Below are 21045 nucleotides of genomic sequence, written 5' to 3'. Positions count from 1 at the left end.
TGAAAACTAACAGTTAGAAAAAGCAACTCTTCAGATTGATAGTCATTACCCGATCATTCATTTTCGTAATTACAAAAATACTAGTCGACCGGCGGCGTAGCATACGCCGCTATTTTGCAGGGCCAACCTTAGGCCACTGTAACCTATGCGACCTCAGTGGGCCCAGCACTTTTATAGGACCCGCGCTAATTTTAGCCCTGGAAATATCCGGAAAATTATTAAAATCTTTTGAAAACTCATATAAATCTCCTGAAATATACAGACGAAATTTGTCTTTTTTTCCCTCTAAAATTACCTAGGATAACTCCCTCCGTCCGAGTTACCAAAATAAAAGAGTTCACACTATAAGAATTTCCTTTTTTGTTTTTTTTTGTTTATTTCTAGTATTTATACCGGATGTTGTGTTTACAAATTGGTCTGTTCATTTAGACCATATAATTATGTTTATTTTATGCTCATTAGTAATTATGTTGTATGTTTGCCTTTGGCAGGTTTTTTGTGTACATTAAACTTGAAATAATCCCCCTGACTTGCTTCGTCATTTTGGTTGTTATAATTCTGTGTCGAACCCACCACAGAATCTTTTGGTGTCAGAAGTGGGATCCGAAGAAAGAGTCTACCAGACCTCCCTTTCAGACGATAAGTGGAGCCTTCGGATTCTTGCAATCAAGTCAGAAGCTGAACAAGTAAATTTTTTTATTATATTTTACCATTTGAGATATTCCGGTTGTTTTTTTTTTCAGGGTAGTTTAGGTAGTTATTTTTTTAAAGTATATAATTGTATTAAGTTAGAGTATAATTGTATTAAACAAAAAAACCTGCAGCCAATGAAGAAAGGACAAAACACAATGCGGTGGATTGGGGTGAGGTCGGTCCTTTGGGCAGCGAAGGAGAGCCAGAAGGAGGAGCAGGAGTGGACCAAACCGAAGTCGCTGCCCTCCGGGCTCAGTTAGAGGCCCTAAAACTGGCCTGCCAACGGCCTCTCGTAATCTCGGAACAGACAAAGCGGGTACGCCAGTTCAGTGGTAGGGGCACTGCCGATGAGCCAACGGCTGAGGACTTTGCAAGGAAAATAAGAGAGGCATGGGAGCTCAGGCCTTATTCTGCACAGGAAAAGGTGGCAGTCATTATAAGCAATGTCAGCGGCCCCGCTAGGAAGGAGCTCGATTTGCAGACCTCAAAGACAAAGAGTGACCCGGAAGCCTTGTTGGAAACCCTCCTTGAGGCGTTTGCCCAGACTATGCCATTGCGAGAAGCCGAGGTGGTCTTCCTGAGATCACGTCAACGGATAGCAAATACCTTCGAGACTTCTCGCACCGGCTCTTCTGCGAACACTCGGTGGCGGTAAGCCAACAAAGGCGGGAGAGAGTTGAGTGCTTCAGCGAGGCAAGGCTGAGGGATCAATTCGTCCACGGGCTGAACGACTCTGCACTACATAGGGAACTGCTGAGACTGGTGGAGGAGGAACCAGCAATAACATTCATTGCAGTTAGAAACCAGGCCCTCAAATGGGAAAGCCAGGACCGAGGAAACTCCCAACTACAAAACCAGTGGTGCGAACTGGTAAGTTCGCAATTGAACAGGTTTGGGGAGTTATTGGAGGCTTTACAGCACACTCCACAAGCAAATGGGCAGAGCAGCCCATACCCCGACCAGCCTCTCCCCCAAACACAGACAAGTCACCAAGTTCAGTGGGCAGTTAACTGCCCTACAGCACCTGCAGGACTGATTTGGGCGCAAACAAGTAGGGGATTCTTCCCATATGCTGAGGATGGAGCACCAGTCTGCATCAACTGTTGGAAGTCTGGACATGTGGCGAATCAATGTCTGGAATTGTCACAACCTGAAACTCTGATTCACTCAATTGCTATTGGTTGTTCTGTCAATGGTCTATTGCCCCCTGTTTCAGAAAATCCACCCACAATACCTAAAAGGCAGAAGTTAGGAAAATGGTGTAATTTTCACAACAGCTGCTCACACAATTTGTATGAATGCAGATCACAGCCAATCCACACAATTGCCACCCTTTTTCCTGGATACACAAACAACCCATCTTCATCTGGACGTAATCCGCAAGTTGAAGAGGAAGTGCTAATCAATGGACGTAGGGCTAAATGTCTATTAGACTCTGGCTGCTCTTTTGATGCTATTGTCAGTAGATCTTTTGTAAGACCTGAACACATTATGGATGTATCAGTGACCCTTCAATCTCTTGACTTAGACATCCCACCCAAAACAGTACCTCTTGCTAAAGTGCATGTCAAGTCCCGTTTTGTCCATAGTACTATTACAGCTGCTGTTTTAGAATCCTCATTGTATGACATTGTACTTGGATCAAGATTTATAAAGCTGAAAATTCCCCAAAACTCCACTATTAAGCTGCCTTCAGTGCATCTAACCGCATCCTCTCGACAAGGAGTAAGAGACACCCAAGACGTTTTTAAATCCAAGCACACTATAAGAGATATGACGCCATCACACCTGCCTATTAATGTTAGCTCTCGATGTAGAGAGGCCCCGCAGGTTGCGAGAGAAACAGTCAAGTCTCACCCCTCCGAATTAGTTAGCAGGAGCAAACTTGCCATTTCACCTCAAGTCAACCAAGTAGGACAACGAGCCAATAAACAGGCTAGGCGCATTCACACCCGTGGTGCAAGTCACCTTACCCAACCAGGCTCTACATCCAGAGACGGAAAGTTTGAGGCTTGTCAGTCATGCAAGTCCCGGATTGATAAGTTCCGCAGACCATATTCATTCAGAAGAAACAAACAGTGCCACCAGCAACAGAGACTTTTTGGTTCACCCCTCACTACCGCACTACCATCAGGTTCCCAAACATCTATGAAAGATTTTAGTGTCCTTGATTACCAGATGGAAAGCCCACAGCACCAGCTACATTCTTCATACAAAGAGAAACCTGATAGGCCACCCTGTAGAATCCAAGGTTCAAGTACACTACAGTCCGGAAACATATATGGTGTCCAAGAAAATGGCTGTTCGGAGAAGAAACAGTTGTTTCTGTTTCCAGAAACGTACTAGGCTAAACGCCCCGAGACGGGTCGTTTCAAGCTAGGGGCTCTGTAGTGGGGAGGACCTGATATACGGGTCGGCTGAACTTGACCAAGCACCGGTCAGCAAAGGGTCAAGTTGACCTCTGTCCCGGTAGCTGAGATTTGAATTCCTTTTCCTGCTGGCATCCTCCATTGAAACTTGCTGCTACACACCTACTCCAATACCACCTTGTCTGATCCTGCTGTTTTGTCCTAAGTTCATTGTTTTGACCAAGGCTGCAGGTAAACACATTTTACTGTTTCTTGTATATCATATATTCTTGTTTATTTTTTATATAGCATATTGCTACCCAGGTTTTTGTCCTCATTGTCGGACTACCTTTGTTTTGTAGTTTTGAAATGCCTTTGGAAGGAAGGCCCACTCTGTATATAATGTGGGGACCTCAGTTCCTATTTTGTTTTTCTTGTCAGTCAAGCTCATATCTTATGAGCCAAGCCCATTGTATCTTTTGTTTGTGAGTCAAGCTCACCATATTAATTGTCCCTCTTGTAAATATATTCCTTTAACCAGTTGTAGATACGGGCTGTTAAGAAACCGTGTATAGATTTGTTCTATTTAATTGTCATAGTTTTGTAAGAAAAAGTAAGAGCGAAGCTCTTCAATGTATGTTAGTTTTATATAGAACTAGTTGATTTATTTTTTGAAAATTACTTTATGTCATTTATTTTTATAATGTTTGTTGGTGTTCCATATCTCTCTTGTGTTTAAAAAAGAGATGATTGGTTCACACTATAAGAATTTCCTTTTTTGTTTTTTTTTGTTTATTTCTAGTATTTATACCGGATGTTGTGTTTACAAATTGGTCTGTTCATTTAGACCATATAATTATGTTTATTTTATGCTCATTAGTAATTATGTTGTATGTTTGCCTTTGGCAGGTTTTTTGTGTACATTAAACTTGAAATAATCCCCCTGACTTGCTTCGTCATTTTGGTTGTTATAATTCTGTGTCGAACCCACCACATATATATACACTATAAAGTAGAAAGTAAGGCGTATGTAGGTATGTATGCCATAAATGTTCCTTGCGTACTAACTGGAACCGTGACGTATGTATAGTAGTCCTAAAAAAAACTAAAGACCCTCAAAAACAAAGTTGCCCAATTCTATGAAAGTATTAGTATTTCATGGATCCAGGCCATTACCAGAAACACGACCTTTACATCATCTGCGCTATAGACCACAAGGTCTGAGAGGGGAACTTTACTTTTTGTACATTAGTTTAAAAAAATGGTGAATTTGCAAAAATTTGAAAGTTAAGTAGAGGGTCTACCAAAAACCAGAAAACATGGCAAGGAGTCTACGAGACAAAAAGTTTGGGAACCACTGGACTAGATGCATAAAGAGAAGGACGAAATCATCTTCTTTTTTGAAGTAACGTCTGTACTTTATACGATAAGATAAGATGTCACGCATGCGCAGAATAGAAAATTTCTCGAAGCTTATATCTATATCTAGATCTAATTATAAGATGATAGATCTACTCTTCGTAACGATAGTTTTGTATAAAAACATTTACACACAAAATATAGTTCATTCATTTCATATTGTAATCAAATTAACCGTCACATTTATTTGTGTTTCTAAAGCATTTTTCACACATTGGTTCGGTATAGCTGCGACTTAGCCCAATAGCTCCATTCTTGATATCGCGCACTTCTTACATTAGACACTGCCGAAAGGTCACGCAACAGAATCCTTATAAATCTTTATTTCGAATTTTGTTGGATGTAGGTCAACGCGAGTTCAAGGTGTTTAGTCAATAACAAAAAAGTTTTGGAACCACTGGACTAGATGGATAAAGCTAACATTATTATTTTATTTAATTTTTTCTAATACACCATGTCAGTGACTTTATCAGTGATACGCAAATTAAGACTCACGGGTAATAAACAGTAGGCTACACACACACACATGCACACGCACACACACACACACACACAAACACATATATATTAACATTACAAGTCTGTGGATAAAATATCTTGTTTAGGAAAAAGCATTTGAGAGTCAATCTGTAGGATAAAGTTTCTTGTATCACTACTAATAGCTGAAGCTACATTGTGTGGAAAAAGATGTGTCGAGAGTGTACATGAATCGCACAATGGAGCTGCCTGATCACACGCATTATACATGCCATATGTATCACATTCTGTACTCCTCTTTACACACGTAGCAAACACATTATCTTCTCTGTCGCTTGTAGCAAACACATTATCTTCTCTGTCACATGTAGCAAACACATTATCTTCTCTGTGACATGTAGCAAACACATTATATTTCCTGTCACTTGTATCATATATAATATCCGTCTTGTTGTCCAAACGGTGGTTAAAACACACCTTCTTACGAAGGTTTTCGTGTGATGTAATATTGAAATCTCGAAAATGGGTCGAATTATTTCTGATCTCATGCCTTTGACTTGTTAAAGCCTCACCTTGACAGTTAGTCAGAATTATCGACTGCCTGTGATCGCTGACATTCTTAGATGTTGTTGGCACGTCGTGTACACATGCACACACTTTGGTGAAAAGTTGATGTTGGTAAAATGAAGATCTGACGGAATTGCTCTCTGTGTTTAGACATTGATGAAGCTTGTCCGAGTGTACATCAAGTTTGTCTGTCTCTCGACATGTCTGATGAAGTTCATGGAGACTGATAGCTTTATGTCTGTCTCTCGTGCACTTAATACTATTTCTGGAGTGTTTCAGTCCATCTTTAGAAATTCTGTGAATGTGCTGACTGAAAGGCTTTCTTTTAATCAACGCTAAAGGTTGTACAAAAGTTTGATGATCGTTTTCAGATGAATTAGCGTACTCCTCTGTTTGAGAACCGCTGTCTCCGTTTGATAGAGAACTATTTAAGTTTGCACTGGATGAATCATTGGTGTCCTGTGCTAGTTGAATGCTGGCACTATCAGCTGTCTGGTGTTTCCCATTTATCTTATTGGTAAAGCCTGCCAGTGAGTTGTCCGTGACTAATGTTGGAGATGTGTCTTGTATTGGTAGGGAGTTGTTGTTTGACAACATAGCAGTCTTCACATCAGACAAGCGCCTGAAGGTAGACTCTTCTAGTTCAGTCATCCAAGTATTGCTTCTTTTGGTTTTGTGACAGCATAGTCGTAGGAAACTTTTACGGAATATTTGATTGAACGCGCAGTAGATGAGAAAGTTGATACCAGCGTTGATGGCTAATAAGGCATCGGTAATTTCCCGAATTCCTTTCGCTAAGTAGTCTGCCTCGTGATAGCCCAAACCGAAAACTGTGGACATGATGGCGTCAGGTGTGATACATATGAGGAAAGCTAGAATAACAACTATCATCATAACTGTCACACGGTGACGGGCATTCTTTCGTTTCTTTGTTTGGCTCCGTCTGAGGGCCGTGATAATACACGTGTTGAGTATCACCAGCACTATCAACGGAATAATAGATCGAAGTAAATTCTGGGCCCAGGTATAGATCTTTACAAATATCTCATTCTTCCACATCTCTGTCAGTTGCACGTCTAGTCGGGTCATGTTGCTGACTACGTCTAGACAGGCAATCGTTTTGTAGCGTAGGGCTGAAGGCAGTGCCAGCAAGGACATAATGACGTAGATTAGGGTACACAGTAGCACAGCTCGCCTTCTACTCCATACTGCCCGTACTCTAGTGGGGTGACACACCATTAAATATCTCTCCACAGCCATAGACACGGTTAACCAGGACGAAACGCATGCAGAAAAGCTAAAAATAAAATGAGCGTAAGGGTAGAGGTAGCCGTAAGAAAGGTTTCCAAGAGTCGTCGAAGTTTTCATGAAGACAATAACAAAGAAGTACAGAATGTCATTGATTAGCTTGACCGAGTCGGAAACAGCAAGAGCACTCAGGAAGGCATTCGTGGATGTCTGCATGTTACGTCTGGACAATACAAACAAGGTGAGAGTGTTACCAAGGACACCAGGGAAACAAACTAGAGGGTAGATGACAAGTCCAGTAATCATCTGGGGATCAAAAAGAATGAAAAACATGATTATATTCACATATACTGAGTATTATAAAGTAAAAACTTTTTTTCATGACTGCTTTTTTGTTTGAATGTAAGTAAACTAATTAAAAAACTTTAAAAAATATTTTTTTTAATACAATACTGTCTCGTAGCAGACTGGGCGAATTTATTTTATTATACCCGGAGGTCAATTATCTAATCCTACCAACCCTTCAACAGCTCAGTATTGAGCATTGTCTTTCCGGGAATTGTTCATTTCGCAACACCTTCAAAGGCTTCCTAGCGGCATGACGTACAGAACAGCAGTAGGTCTGAGCAGTGGTTAGCAATTCAAAGATGCAAGTTGCATCAATCTCAGTGGTAGAGTTAATATATTAGCTTGAATTTTATTTGTTAATGAACTTGGAAGAAGATGTTCATTTGATACAGTTTTATTTCTACATATATTGATATGTGATTCCTAGTTCTCGAATTAAAGTTTTGTATTTTGAATTGACGGATCTTCGTTATTTAAATATCTAAAGATATATTTAGATCTAGAGATAATATCTACATAAGAATCTCCGGCTACACAGGAACATCTTGAGACATCGATACCTCTTCAAGATTTATCCAAAGATCCTGTGTGTGAAAAATACCTCTATGAAGACAACTTTAAAAAAATCAAATATAACAAGATTACAAAGAGAGTTTGTGTTAGAGGGGGCCCCCATCAAATTCACAAATGGACCAGGAATGTTCAAGCCATTATCTTGTTTTGATCGTTTAAGCAATAAAATCTTTAAATATTACGTTTCGAGAGACGATCTTTTCCCTTTGCAACTTCTTGTGTGACTAAAGAGGCCAATCCTTGATACACAGCCGCGGCCATGGGCATATGTAATCACCAGGCCACGTTGCATTTTCACCTTTCTTTCTGCTGCTGTTGTGCATGGCATCTGCAATCCGAGACCCTTCTTTATGCTCTCTCTCCATGTGGATTTATCCACTGCCACATTTTCCAAGCTGCTGTGTCGATTTTGAAGAGGTTCATGTCGCGTTTCCATACATCCGTATACCGTAAAAGTGGGCGCCCTGTTTCCTGATGCCCATTGGTTCAGCGAACCACTCCTCTTTGTGACCTTAAAAGAAACTAGTGCAACACCTAGTGTTTGATAAGACTTTTATAACTCTTCTGGAATAAGTAGAGTAGCGTTAACTGATCACCTAAGAACAGCATGGAAACATCCCGCACCTAGTGCGGTAGCTCAGGGTGTCACCCTCCTCCATCAAATTTCTTGAAATATGTTCCAATAAACACTATTGCTAGTTATTTCTTTTTGTTGAGCCAATACACTGAGCTGATTACGTACGTTTATTGATTTTTACGCAAATGTGAAATACCACTGATTTTTTTGACATTTATTAAAATGTTATTGCAAATTTTACAATGACATTTAATTAGAATTAGAAACAGACTTAACATCACCTCAACAGGTTTGTTATACTTTAAGACAGAAATGGTATAACGTTTGGTGTGTCATTAACACTTAAACAAACATCTAGATGTGTCTAGGCATATTTGAGCATATATCTAGACATTTTATTATTATTTTATTTGCGAGGATATAATTTTTTTTTAAAACTTGGTTGTCTCCCCAAAATGGTGTTGACGGACCCCCCCCCCCCCAGTGTCGCCACTACTCTAAGATACGCACCTCTTCCAACAATGTCCATTAATATTGGAGTAGAAGGGCTAGGAAAGGAAAAAAAAAGCCATCACAGCTAATACGGTTTCCCATGCAAACAGCATAGTACACATTACCTACTATCTATATATATAATTCTCATAATGGATCAAGAGTTTGGACACCACGTAAGGGAAAGATCACTCTTTTATTTCTGCATGTCGAAATAGAACTACGAAAAAAAAAAGTGAGGGGGGCGAGAACAAGTAGTATTCACCCGTGACAAAATATCAGGGCTTAACAGTTGGGACCAAGAAGTCATGGAAAAATCACTCTTTTTTATGTCTACCCCAATAGTTTTAGCGGCAAAAAAAAAAAAAAAAGAGGATGGGGGGAGGAGAACAAGTATTCTACTATGTATTCACTAAATAGCAGGGCCGGACTCAACCGTTGTGGGGCCCTATGCGAAACGGATTAGATTTCGCTGGGCCAAGTTTGGGTAGGGATACGGATGATAAGTGAAATTTAAGAGTTTGTATTAGAAAATAAATTCATCTTTGCATTTTATTCATTCTTTACTACGTACAGAACTACTTTACGAGCCTCCGTGTAGCGAAGTCATACAGTATATCATAAAAAAATTTATTTCCTACATAGATCATGCTCAATAGCAAGAATTACCAAATGTTTCAATCTATCAGCGAGAATTGTTGACCTCAAGTAATTCTTCATTAGTTTGAGGCGCGAGAAGCTTCTTTCACCAGATTACACAAATACGGATAATGCCGTTTTTTATTTATCGCGCTTAGGATTGGCATTCTCCATATTGAATGACACCCCAAAATGACAATTTTCGTCTATATATTTGAGATTTGAGAGTCATGAGATTTGTATGAGTTTTCAAAAAAATTTTAAATAATTTCCGGAGATTTCCATGACTTTTTCATATATTTTGCCATTTCAGGAGATTTCAATGAGCTCCTTGTAAATCAGGCGGCCGCGGGAAATCTGTTATAAGTTATACAATGGTTTCATTTAATAATTTACATCTAGAATTAGCTCGGGTCCTATGAAAGTGTGGGGCCCACTGCGGTTGGATAGGTTGCAGTTTTCTATGACCGGCCTTGCAATATTGCGGCGTATCTTACGCCGTGATTTGACTATATATATACATATAATTCTCTTCATGGCTCAACAGTTTGGACAAAAAGAAGTAAAGGAAAGATCACTCTTTTATTTCTGCATGCTGGACTAGAGTTACCTCACGTAACTCAAGCGGCGAAAAAAGAGTGGGGAAACAAATAGTATTCAACCATCAATAAATAGCAGTGCCGAACTTAACCATTGTGACCTAGAAGTCATGGAAAGATTACTCTTTTATTTTTGCAAGTCGGACTAGAGTTACCACAAGTAACTTTAGCGGAGAAAAAAAAGGGAAGGGGAGAACACCAGTCACTAAATAGCAGGGCCGAACTTACCGTTGTAGGGCTCTATGCGTAACGGATTTGACGGGGCCAAGTTTGGTTAGGGATACGGATAATAAGTCAAAATTAAAACCTTGTATTAGAAAAAAAAATTGGTCTTTGCATTTTATTCATTCTTTACTATGTACAGAATCACTCTACGAGCCTTGTGTGTAGCGAAGCTATATCGTAAAAATTCTGTTTCCTACATAGATCACGCTCAATAGCAAGAATTACCAAATGTTTCAATCTAACAGCGAGAATTGTTGACCTCAAGTAATTCTTCATTACTTTGAGGCGCGAGAAGCATCTTTCACTAGATTCCACAATTACGAGTATTGCATGATGAGGTTTTTTTATCGCACATAGGATTGGCCTTTTCCATATTGAATGACACCCCAAAATGACAATTTTTGTCTATATATTTCATGAGATTTGTATGAGTTTTAAAAAGATTTTTAATAATTTCCAGAGATTTACGGGACTTTTTCGTATATTTTCAATTTCAGGAGATTTCAAGGTGCTCCTGGTAAATCAAGCGGCTGCTGGTATTCTTTTATAAGTTATACAATGGTTTAATCTAATAATTTACACATAGGACTAGCTCGGGTCCTATGAAAGTGCGGGGCCCACTGCGGTCGCATAGGGTGCAGAGGCCTAAGGCCGGCCCTGCAAAACAGCGGCGTATGCTACGCCACTGGTCGACTAGTATAAGCGATTTTCTTTGTAGAGTATAGATGTAAATTTTGTTCTAATTGTTTAATACTTTTAAACCTAGATCTATATCTGGTCTCTATTTAGTCTAATCATGAAAGTATATGCCTACTAATGAAACACCAGCTGCGAGTTGTTTACAAAGACAAAGAGAGTCGGAGTGCCGTTGATATTTTTTTTTTTTGCGCATGGTGCAACGTGGAGAAATACATAATGATGCCAAAAAAGAAATTTACTCCGCCAGTCACTTGGATCGACCTGCATTGGGTGTAAAACTTTCGTACACTATTTGATTAGATGTGTAAAAACGTCATCCATTAAATTTTCCTGAATAAAAGATAGTCACAAAAGTTGTTTTTTTTTCGATCACCATATAAAATGCCTTTTCTTTTTCCAAAAATAGAATTTTTCAGTCCTTCTGTATTTGGGTTATTTACACTAAATCTGGATGAAGACCTGTCTAACGTTCGGCTAAATGCGTATTTGTTACGATATACAAAATGGCAAGAAATAAAAAAAATAATAGGAGGCCTAATACGGCTATGACACTCCAAGCTACGCATTTCTAGTCGTTTTTTTTATTATTAGTATCGAAACGACTGTACATGTCTTGTGTGAAAAAAAGAAAAAGTTCATTTCGGTATTATATATTATTACATTATTTAATGTAAATTAAAGGACAAAAAAAATATAGCCTAATCTAAACTCAAATAGATTGCGCATACTTCTAGATCTAGATCACAGTAAAACTCAAGGTGTAACTTCCTACTTTACTTCAAGAAGTCTACTCTAAAGTATTGTCAAGTGTAAAGCATCATTATAGATTCACATATAAAAAATTTATAGGCCTAAATGGATCGAATTATCAGACCCTAATCTAAATTCTTTTTTAAACGATGACATGTTACTATATATCAATGATATTTGAATAAACTGTCATTTATTATCAGGCATGTTTTAAAAATAATGACCTGTATATATAATTGATTAAGTAGGAGCATCAACAAATCTTTAACAATAATAGTCTACAGAATAACTTTATTCTTATCCAAACAATATACATTTACAATGTATTTAAATTTGTTAATTATACAAATCTGTATGGCCTAAAGATTATAGCTTATTTTTAGCATTGTATGAATATGAGTTACATTTTAAAGAATATATGAGAATAATGGACATATTTTTTAAATATCCTGGGTAATAAAAATTAAAAACTAATATGATACTTTATGTGAACTCTAAGCTGGAAAAAAATAATTTTGAAATTAATTTTTAAAAATAAAAATTTATGGTTCTTTAGTCAATGGAATGATAGCAGCAATTAAAAATGCATTTAACAACTTTATGATTCTCCATTCAGTTCAATATACTTATAACTGAAAAATAATTCACAAGGTTTGAATACAACCATTTGAAATAATGATTATATATATTGTTATGACTTTTCCATGCGCACCACCATCCAGGCTAGTGCAGAGATGCGCACTTCTAGTAACCAAACTAGAACAGGATGTTGACATGAAGAGACTAACGATATCCGCCCAAGTAGAGAGCCAATATGGAGAGATTGTGCCTAAGATAGATGTTGTTTGTGTACCTGTGATGTCTTGTCAATAAATATCAATGTACCTCGTTGAGTTGCCTCACTTAAGTTATTACAATATTGTTACGTTCCTTTCTAAGATGAGACTCTTTGAACAGTACATTAACACTAAAACAACAACGTCATCGATTAGAAATTTAATTTTCATGAACACTAGAACACTATTTCGTTTCTATTTCTCCATTTTGGTTCTCTCCTTCTTTCAACACGCATTCGCACCATTTCACATTTACACTAACATGCGCACGTAACATATATATATATTTATTTAATTTGCTTAATTCAAATCTAATATATGTAAGCAGGTCAGGAGGCGCTGAGTGGAGACCTTTTATCTGCTCAACATTTATTCATTATTTACAGCAGGCAGGTGGTAGCTCTACTGGCTGGGCCCAATCTGTGCACCTCGGTCTGCAACCAAGGGGCTAGAGTCACCTAAGCAACTAGACAGCACAATTAAACTAAACTAGACTAACTAAACTAAACGGACAAACAAATAAACAAGCTTATATACACCAAAAACGATACTTTATTTACATTAAAAAATAAATCAGCATAAAGTAATTATAAAATAAAATATATACACTAACTACTACTACAGAACCCAACAACTCATCAAAACAAAAACCCGCTTGACCTATGCTACTACCAAAATCAACACTAACAAACCAACCGTGCCAATAACCGTCTAACTAACCACCAACTTACTAGTCTAAACACTAACCGAACTCTAATCAAACTATCCTAATAAATCCTACTATAACACAAAAAGATCAAACCAACTACCTAACTACGTCAACTAAATTACTAAGCCACACAAAGAAACAAAATAACACTAGATCTACAGCAGCAATTTGGCAGTTATGCACTAAAGCAGCAGTTTGCGGCAGCAATAACTGCGGCAGGCTACAAGCTACACAGCATAAATTATAGCCTGCAATTACAAATAATAAACAAACATAAGAAAAAATAAAATAATAATATAGATCTAGAATAGCACATACAAAATAATATAGGCATAAGGTAATAACCATTACCCGCATGTAGCTAATGAAAGCTATACATTACTGATATAAGAGTCAATGTCTACGCCACAACACAAGTTGGGCTAGACAACAATAACATAAATCTAGATCTAGGCTCAACAAAGCCGCCATCATGGAGCGTTTAGTAGGGCGCAGCCATCTTTTACATAAAAAAAATTAAAATCAGAAACATGCCAACTTGTTAGAGCAGTTATCCTAACAATATTATAATATTAATAAAAATACTTTTAGAAACAAAAGATAATAAAACAATAAGGGGATCATTAGGGATGGCTCGGGGGGGGGGGGTGACGCTATCCAGATTAATGAACTTTCCGGTTCCATCATAGACAATGGCTAAGTAATTAAGCCGGTGATGCACGGCACTAATCCGTTTACATCAAAACAAATAAAACAAATCTAAAAACAATCAATCCTAATTAAAAATAACTAAAGTAAAAATAGAACTATTCCTCAACTTACAGGCGGTCCCAGCTGAAATTACACACAACAATAGAACTTAGACAGGCACCACTAAATACACTGACCCCTGATCAAGACAAAAGAGAGCTTAACGTGGTTCTGGAGCTAGCTATAACTGGTCAGCGCGAACATATCGGAGAGCATGACGTCACGCTAATTTTCTAAAACTAAACTGGACTACCAATTTCCCTAATTCGTACCTAGCCGTACAGAACAATAAAATCTAGCAAATTATTAAAGACACGAACTACACAACATTATATACCAAATTAAATAGCATTAAAAAGAAAATCTTAAAAATTAAATCCTACAAAAGTACAAAAAGGAAGATAAAAAGTTATTTGTATTCTAAACTCATATGGGGGCTCTATACCGTTTACAGACCTGCACCTAAACTGACATTAAAAAATAACAACAAATCCAACACTAATGCCAAAGACAAAAATAAGCAGAACTAACCAGGGACAAAAAATAGGAAAGAACATCCACAGCTCTAAGACTAGCTAACTATTTAAAAAACTACTTTTCCTCTACGAGTAAAACACAAATGACAGAAAAAGACTAAAACTAGCAGAAAGTTATAAATAGTGGAAACTACAAAATATTCAGCACTGACCCATACAAACTGAAAAGACACTAAATTAAATATTTCTAGCACTGGCCTATATAAATTACAAATTAAAATACAGATAAAAAAAAGGTCAAAAATTAGATCTAGGAGCGTAAGCTTACATATAAACAAGATTTTCTCTGTCAAGAAACTTATGAGGGAACAACATGCATGTTTTTTCAGTGCGTTTGGCAAAGGGCATTACGAATATTTAATTAATGTTGTTTTTTTTTTGCCATCATTTTCAACCTTCCCAACTGGATTTTAGTTTTAAGGATAATGCATCATATTTTATATGTTAATTTTTGTTAGATTCTTATTTTAATAATAATAATAAAAAAAGTTCCCCTTACATATCTTGCAATCTATTGGGCCGATGTTGTAAAGTTAATCTGTTTCTGTGCCCCATGGTTAGCGAGGGTGTCATGTGGCCAGCACAACAATCAACCACCTTTAGAAAAAAGTTCTCATTTCAGATCAGGCCAGGGCGCAGCACAACAACCAACCATCTTTACTTTCCCCAATGAAAGTCAGGTACCCATTAGAGTTGGGTTGCCTCAGAGGCACCCTAAAAATCCCGAAATTCAAAATCTGAGTCTTCACAGAGATTCAAATCCATGACATAACCATTCAGCCACAAATTCCCAAAACGCCTTTACTTATTTTTAAGTAATGTCATGTATCCATTAGAGCTTGGTTGACTCAGAAGATTCTGAAATTGAAAATCCCAGTCTTATTTGAACCCAGAATCCTCAGATCAGAAGCCAAGTGTTTTCCCACTCATTCACTGCACTAACTCTTGTTTCATTGGGGCTCAGATTAATAGTTTTCAAGTACGGTACAATCTCAGACAGTTTTAAAGAAATACTAAATCCAAACATAGTGGCTGAATGACAGGATATACACACATATGTATAGAGTTTAAAGTATAATATAACTTATTAAAATTGGTCCAATACTTTTATTTTGCATCATGATGGGATTTTCCTTTCTGGTGATGCTATGCAGGAGTACAAGAATCTCATCTTTTCTCAGAACAGAAAGTTATCTAGTTAAAAAAAATAATAAAAGGATTTTAAAAAATGTGTGATATATGTGTTGACCATGGTAAACGTATATATGTTATTAAGTATAATTGTCTAATTTTGCCATTCTAAAAATAGTCCTTACCTAAAATGAGCTACTGTGTTAATGTGTAGACACTGGCATGGCCCTGACCTTAGTTATGAATTATTACTAAAGGTGAAGGCAGATATTCAGTTATTTTGATGGACATTGCACTCATCTAAAAGCAGCTATAACATATATTAATATTTACATTTTCATGTTTTCTTGGAAAGTTAGTTTTCAAAAATACAAGTACTTCAGCTTTTGAGAAAAGTGCATAGGGAAAATTATACTTGCAGTACCTTACCTTCAAGATGTGCAACCAATCATAGACTTTTCAGGAATGCATGCATTTTTTCTTGCATTTCCAAACATAACTGTAATTATACAATTAGGCATATTGGCTAATTTCTTTTGAAAATATTAAAATTCAAAAATAATAATATTAAATTGATTACATTGTTGTATCAAACATACAAATTATCAGACATACTTTTGTCTAATTTAGTCTAATAGTTTCTTGTAAAGGAATGGCCTGCACAACAGCTAAGGTATAGTAGACAGTCATGAAAGTTTAATTTGCTTAAGAGTGTTATAATAAAAAAAAAACTTAGCGAAAAAGGTTAAATTCCATCCCAGATATTTGAATGTTGCTTGACCATGAAAATCACACATTTCATAAGACATCTATTAGATAACTAAAATAAAAATTGTATAGTATTACCTACATTAAATATTGAATGGATTCCAATATTATTAATGTCTGCCCAGAGAGTAGAAATAGTATGAGTATGATCCTTGAGCCATTCTGGTACATCATCAGAACTGGTTGCCATGGTTCTACTTGTTAATAACTGAAACATTACTAACATTTTATTTAAATAATGTATCACAGACTAGATCAGACGTTTTGCTAGGAAAAATACCAATGGTTAGATCACACCTAATGATACTTTTGTAGCCTTATTACAGGTATAAAATGCACCAAAAATTCATTCAACAATTTAGATGTATGTGATCCTTTCGAGTTTTTTCTCTTTCGCTACAAAAATAAAATTAGTTGTGCGAAAATGAGTTTACCCGAAGCCGATACATACATATCTATTAAAAACAAAAAGAGCGATAGATTAATAGTACAATTAAAAACGGGTAAACAATTAAACGAAATAATTTTTAGTACGCGATTCATGAATGAATATAGATCTAGGCCTATCTCAACACGGCTTCGCAGCTTTCTTACGAAAGTATTAAAATGCTTTAGAAAACCAAATTTGAATGTTAATTTGATCAAAATATGAAATGAATGGACGATAATTAGTAAGTTTATGTATTAAAGTATAAAACTATCTGTGCAAAGAGAAGTTATATCATCTTAGAGTTTTAGATCTAGGAATGGAAAGATGTGTAACATTACGGTAATGAAAGAATGTTCGTCAGGAAATCTGTAGTCACAGATATAAGGAACTAATGTATGTAAAAATGGTTTTGAAACACAAATTTAAAGGTTAATTTTAAGATATAATGAAATCAATGGACATTCTTTTGTATTTTCATGTGACAAAGTAAAAAACTATCTGCGCAAAGTGTATTTCTTAAAATTAGATCTAGATCTAAATCCTTTCGATCTTTTCTCATGTCAATATTGTAAACATGGCCTAGATCCATAAAATACTATAGCTGTAATAGAGTAGGTCTTTTTTTTAGGGTCTTAACTAAATTTTACTGCAAATACTGATTATATCACCAAAAAAGGTCACCAAAAAAGGGCAGCAAAGATTACGATTACTAAGAAAACTGTCCTCGTTTAATGATAGCGAAAAGGCCTTGGCTATGTTTTATCACGCTCACATCTGCAATATTTTAAGTTTCAATATCACTGCCTGGTATGGCAATCTGAGCATTAAAAATAAACTTTATAGAATCCTAAATGCTGCTGGTAAAATCATTGGCAAAAAACAAACCCCATTTGCTAAAGTTTTTAAAGTTACAGATCTAGCTCTAATCTATCTAGATCGATCTATCTGCACAGCAGGCGACCTGATTATACCGGGCTCTTTTTTTCTAATTTTTTCTGTTAATATTTCATGCAATTTGTTACTACTCCAATGTTTCAATGGATGTGCACTGTGTCTTTTGGATTCTTATGTTGGTCTGGATTTTAATTTGTGTGGAAACGTGTATTTCAGTGGAGTTTTGTGGCAAGACGCTTGACAGTATGGACAACACACCCGCCATCTTGGAACCTAATAACGAGCCTAAGCCCAAGGCTTTAACCGAACAAATCCCTAGTACTAATCTTAAGAAGAGAGGACGTAGAGGAGGAATACGAGTTAAGTGTAGAAGAAGAGGACAACGAGGCTTCCTTCAACCCATCGTAACAGGCAATGTTAGGTCTTTACAAAATAAGATGGAAGAATTAACAGGTTGCTGTGAACATCTGTATCAATTTAGAGAGTGTTCCTTAATGTGTTTCACTGAAATCTGACTCAATGATACGATACCCGACTCTTCTGTTGATCTCGATAAATGTTACGTTTTTAGAGCAGACAGAACAATTAATAGTGTGAAGTCAAAAGGAGGAGGACTCGCCTAGGACTTGCCTAGAGAATTCACCCAGTTGTGTGTTGTTGTTGTGTACATACCACCGACGGCTGACACAGCGATTGCGTCGGACGTAATTTTTGATGTGCTTCACAATGTAGAATCAAAACACCCAGACTCTGTATAGTAACTGGAGATTTCAACAACCTAAATGCCAAACTATTACCAGTACATCTCCCTCCCCAAGGCAGGGTAGAACGCTCGACAAATGCTACGTAAACATTAAGCAGGCTTACAAATGTAAACGTTTGTTCCCACTTGGAGAATCTGACCATGCATTATACCATCTTATACCAAATTACAAACCTACTCTTAAAACTATAAAGAGAGTTATAAAAACGGTCAAGAAGATCTGAAGAGGCTGTAGAAAAACTACAAGGATGTATTGAGAAAACTAACTGGGAAATCTTTATTGAGAACTGTCCAGACATAAACGAACTAACAGAAACTGTGAACTCGTATTTATTATTCTGCGAGGAGTTAACAATTCCAACAAAAACAATACAAGTCTATGGAAACAATAAGCCCTGGATGACCAAAAAATTCAAACACCTTATTACTGAAAAGAAAACAAAGTATAAGGCTAGCAACGAAGAGTTTATTATAAATGCTATAAATAAACTGAGGAAAGCAATAATTGAAGGGGAAAAAACATACAAAGAAAAAATTGAGAATTTCTTTGCAAATAACAACTCAAAACAATTCTGGGAAGGATTGAAGAAAATAACAGGCTGCGCATCAAAACGAGAACAAATTTCAGTGGCTGATGATGAGAAATTCGCCAACAAACTAAATTGTTTTTATTCTCGTTTTGACAAAGAAGATTTTGTTGATCTACACAAAGAACTTTTCAACACTCTGTCCAAAGGAAAACAAGAGCCCTACGTCAATTTTGTAACTGAGGATGAAGTGACCTTGTTATTTAAAAGAGTAGACGTAACAAAAGCTTCTGGACCAGACAAAATTAGTGGCAAGCTGATCAAGCTATGTGCGGAGCAAATCTCTTCTATCTTCTGTCACATCTTTAACCACTCATTGCAAACGTGCGTAATTCCACAGATCTGGAAAACTTCAGAGATCATACCAGTGCCAAAGAAACCAAAAATAGATTGCTTAAATGATTTCCGCCCATTAGCACTAACACCTATTGTTATGAAATGTTTTGAAAAATATATGCTTAAACAACTTGTAGCAAAATTCAATAACAGCCTAGACCCTCATCAATTTGCATACAAAGCAGCTAGAGGAACTGAGGATGCCATTCTATTGCTTTTGGACCAGCTTTATAAGCATCTCGATATACCCAAAACATATGCACGAGTCCTCTTCGTAGATTTCTCCTCGACTTTCAATACCATACAGCCACATCTAATGATAAACAAACTGAGTAACTTAAATGTAAGCCCTTACGTACAAGCATGGGTTCTAAACTTTTTAACCCAACGGCCGCAGAATGTTAAAGTCAACAACACCAAATCGTCAACTTGAGTACTATGTACGGGTGCTCCACAAGGTTGTGTACTTTCTCCTGTACTATACTTATACTCTTTACACTAATGACATAAGAAGCATCTATGACTTAGTTAAACTCATTAAATTCGCTGATGATACTGTCATAGTCGGTCTTATTTCAGGAGACGAAACTCAGTATCGAAGCTCGATAGTAGAGTTTACAAACTGGTGCACCGACAACTTTCTAGAACTGAATGTTACAAAAACTAAAGAATTTATAATAGATTTTAGAAAGAAAAAACAAACTGTACGTGAACTGCAAATAAACACTACATCTATAGAACAAGTAAACGCATATAAATATCTAGGCGTTATCATCATCAACAACAAGCTTTCATGGGAAGACCACCTTGGAACTTTGACAAAGAAAACAGCCCAGCGACTCTTTTTTCTATACAAACTCAAGATCCTTGAGACTTTTTGCGGCGCGACTATATAAAATCTGCTAACATACGGAATAACTTGTTGGCAAGGCAACGCCTCATCTAAACTGTTGCCACGTCTAGAAAATATCATTAAAAAAGCATCAAAAATTACACTCACAACATTACCACATTTAAAGGAACTTTTTGAACAAAAGTGCCTAAGAAAAATCGAAAAAATCTTGGAAGACAACGGCCACCCGCTCCATCAGAACTACGTCAGGTCGTCGCGAAGTGGGCGACTGCTGTCAATCAAAACAAGAACGGAGCGGTACAAAAACTCGTTCGTACCTCTTTCGGTCAGACTCTATCACCGCCACTCATTGATCAGGAAACATGAAATGCACCAAGATACCCGTGTGTAGTCGCTGAATGAACTCTTTATGTTGTCTGTTGTATTTATTGTCGCGTAGTTATCCTAACTCTGTTTTCTATTTCCTCTACGTAGTACTTATACGGGGCGAGAGTGCCTTGTATTTTTGTTTTGAATTGTTTTTGCTACGTCACAAAGTCCGGTGACATCTATTGGTCATTCTTTGTCATGAGGCAGATCACCCTCTGAATTTGGTTGAAACGGACGGTGTGTTGGTCCGTAAAAGGTATCTATAGTCTTTACTAGTTTCTCGGACTTTATATTCAGTAGGATTTTTGGACCCTTGTTTAGGGTGTGTTATTTGTTTGTGATATCTCTTATTGTATGTTGTATGAGGTTGTCATTATTTCTAGTTTTAGAGTAGACGTTAAGTTTTGTGTTTTTTTCGTTTATAGGGTG

The 21045-nt window shown here is 36.9% G+C and overlaps 1 protein-coding gene across 1 annotated transcript in view; it reads right to left on the bottom strand.

Annotated features, from left to right (window-relative positions):
• Positions 1 to 4636: 4636 nt before the first annotated feature.
• Positions 4637 to 21045, bottom strand: part of LOC106064530 (substance-P receptor-like) — a 154986-nt gene continuing 138577 nt past the window's right edge. Inside the window, exon 3 of the mRNA XM_056003934.1 lies at positions 4637 to 7058. Coding sequence (XP_055859909.1) covers positions 5034 to 7058 — 2025 coding nt within the window. The 3' untranslated portion in view covers positions 4637 to 5033. The remainder of the gene's footprint in view (positions 7059 to 21045) is intronic.

The sequence above is a fragment of the Biomphalaria glabrata genome, chromosome 11 (assembly GCF_947242115.1).
Source record: "Biomphalaria glabrata chromosome 11, xgBioGlab47.1, whole genome shotgun sequence".
In the NCBI taxonomy this organism is placed as follows: Eukaryota; Metazoa; Mollusca; class Gastropoda; family Planorbidae; genus Biomphalaria; species Biomphalaria glabrata.
The sequence above is the reverse complement of the archived record's forward strand: the minus strand, read 5'-3'. Positions and strand labels throughout refer to the sequence as shown.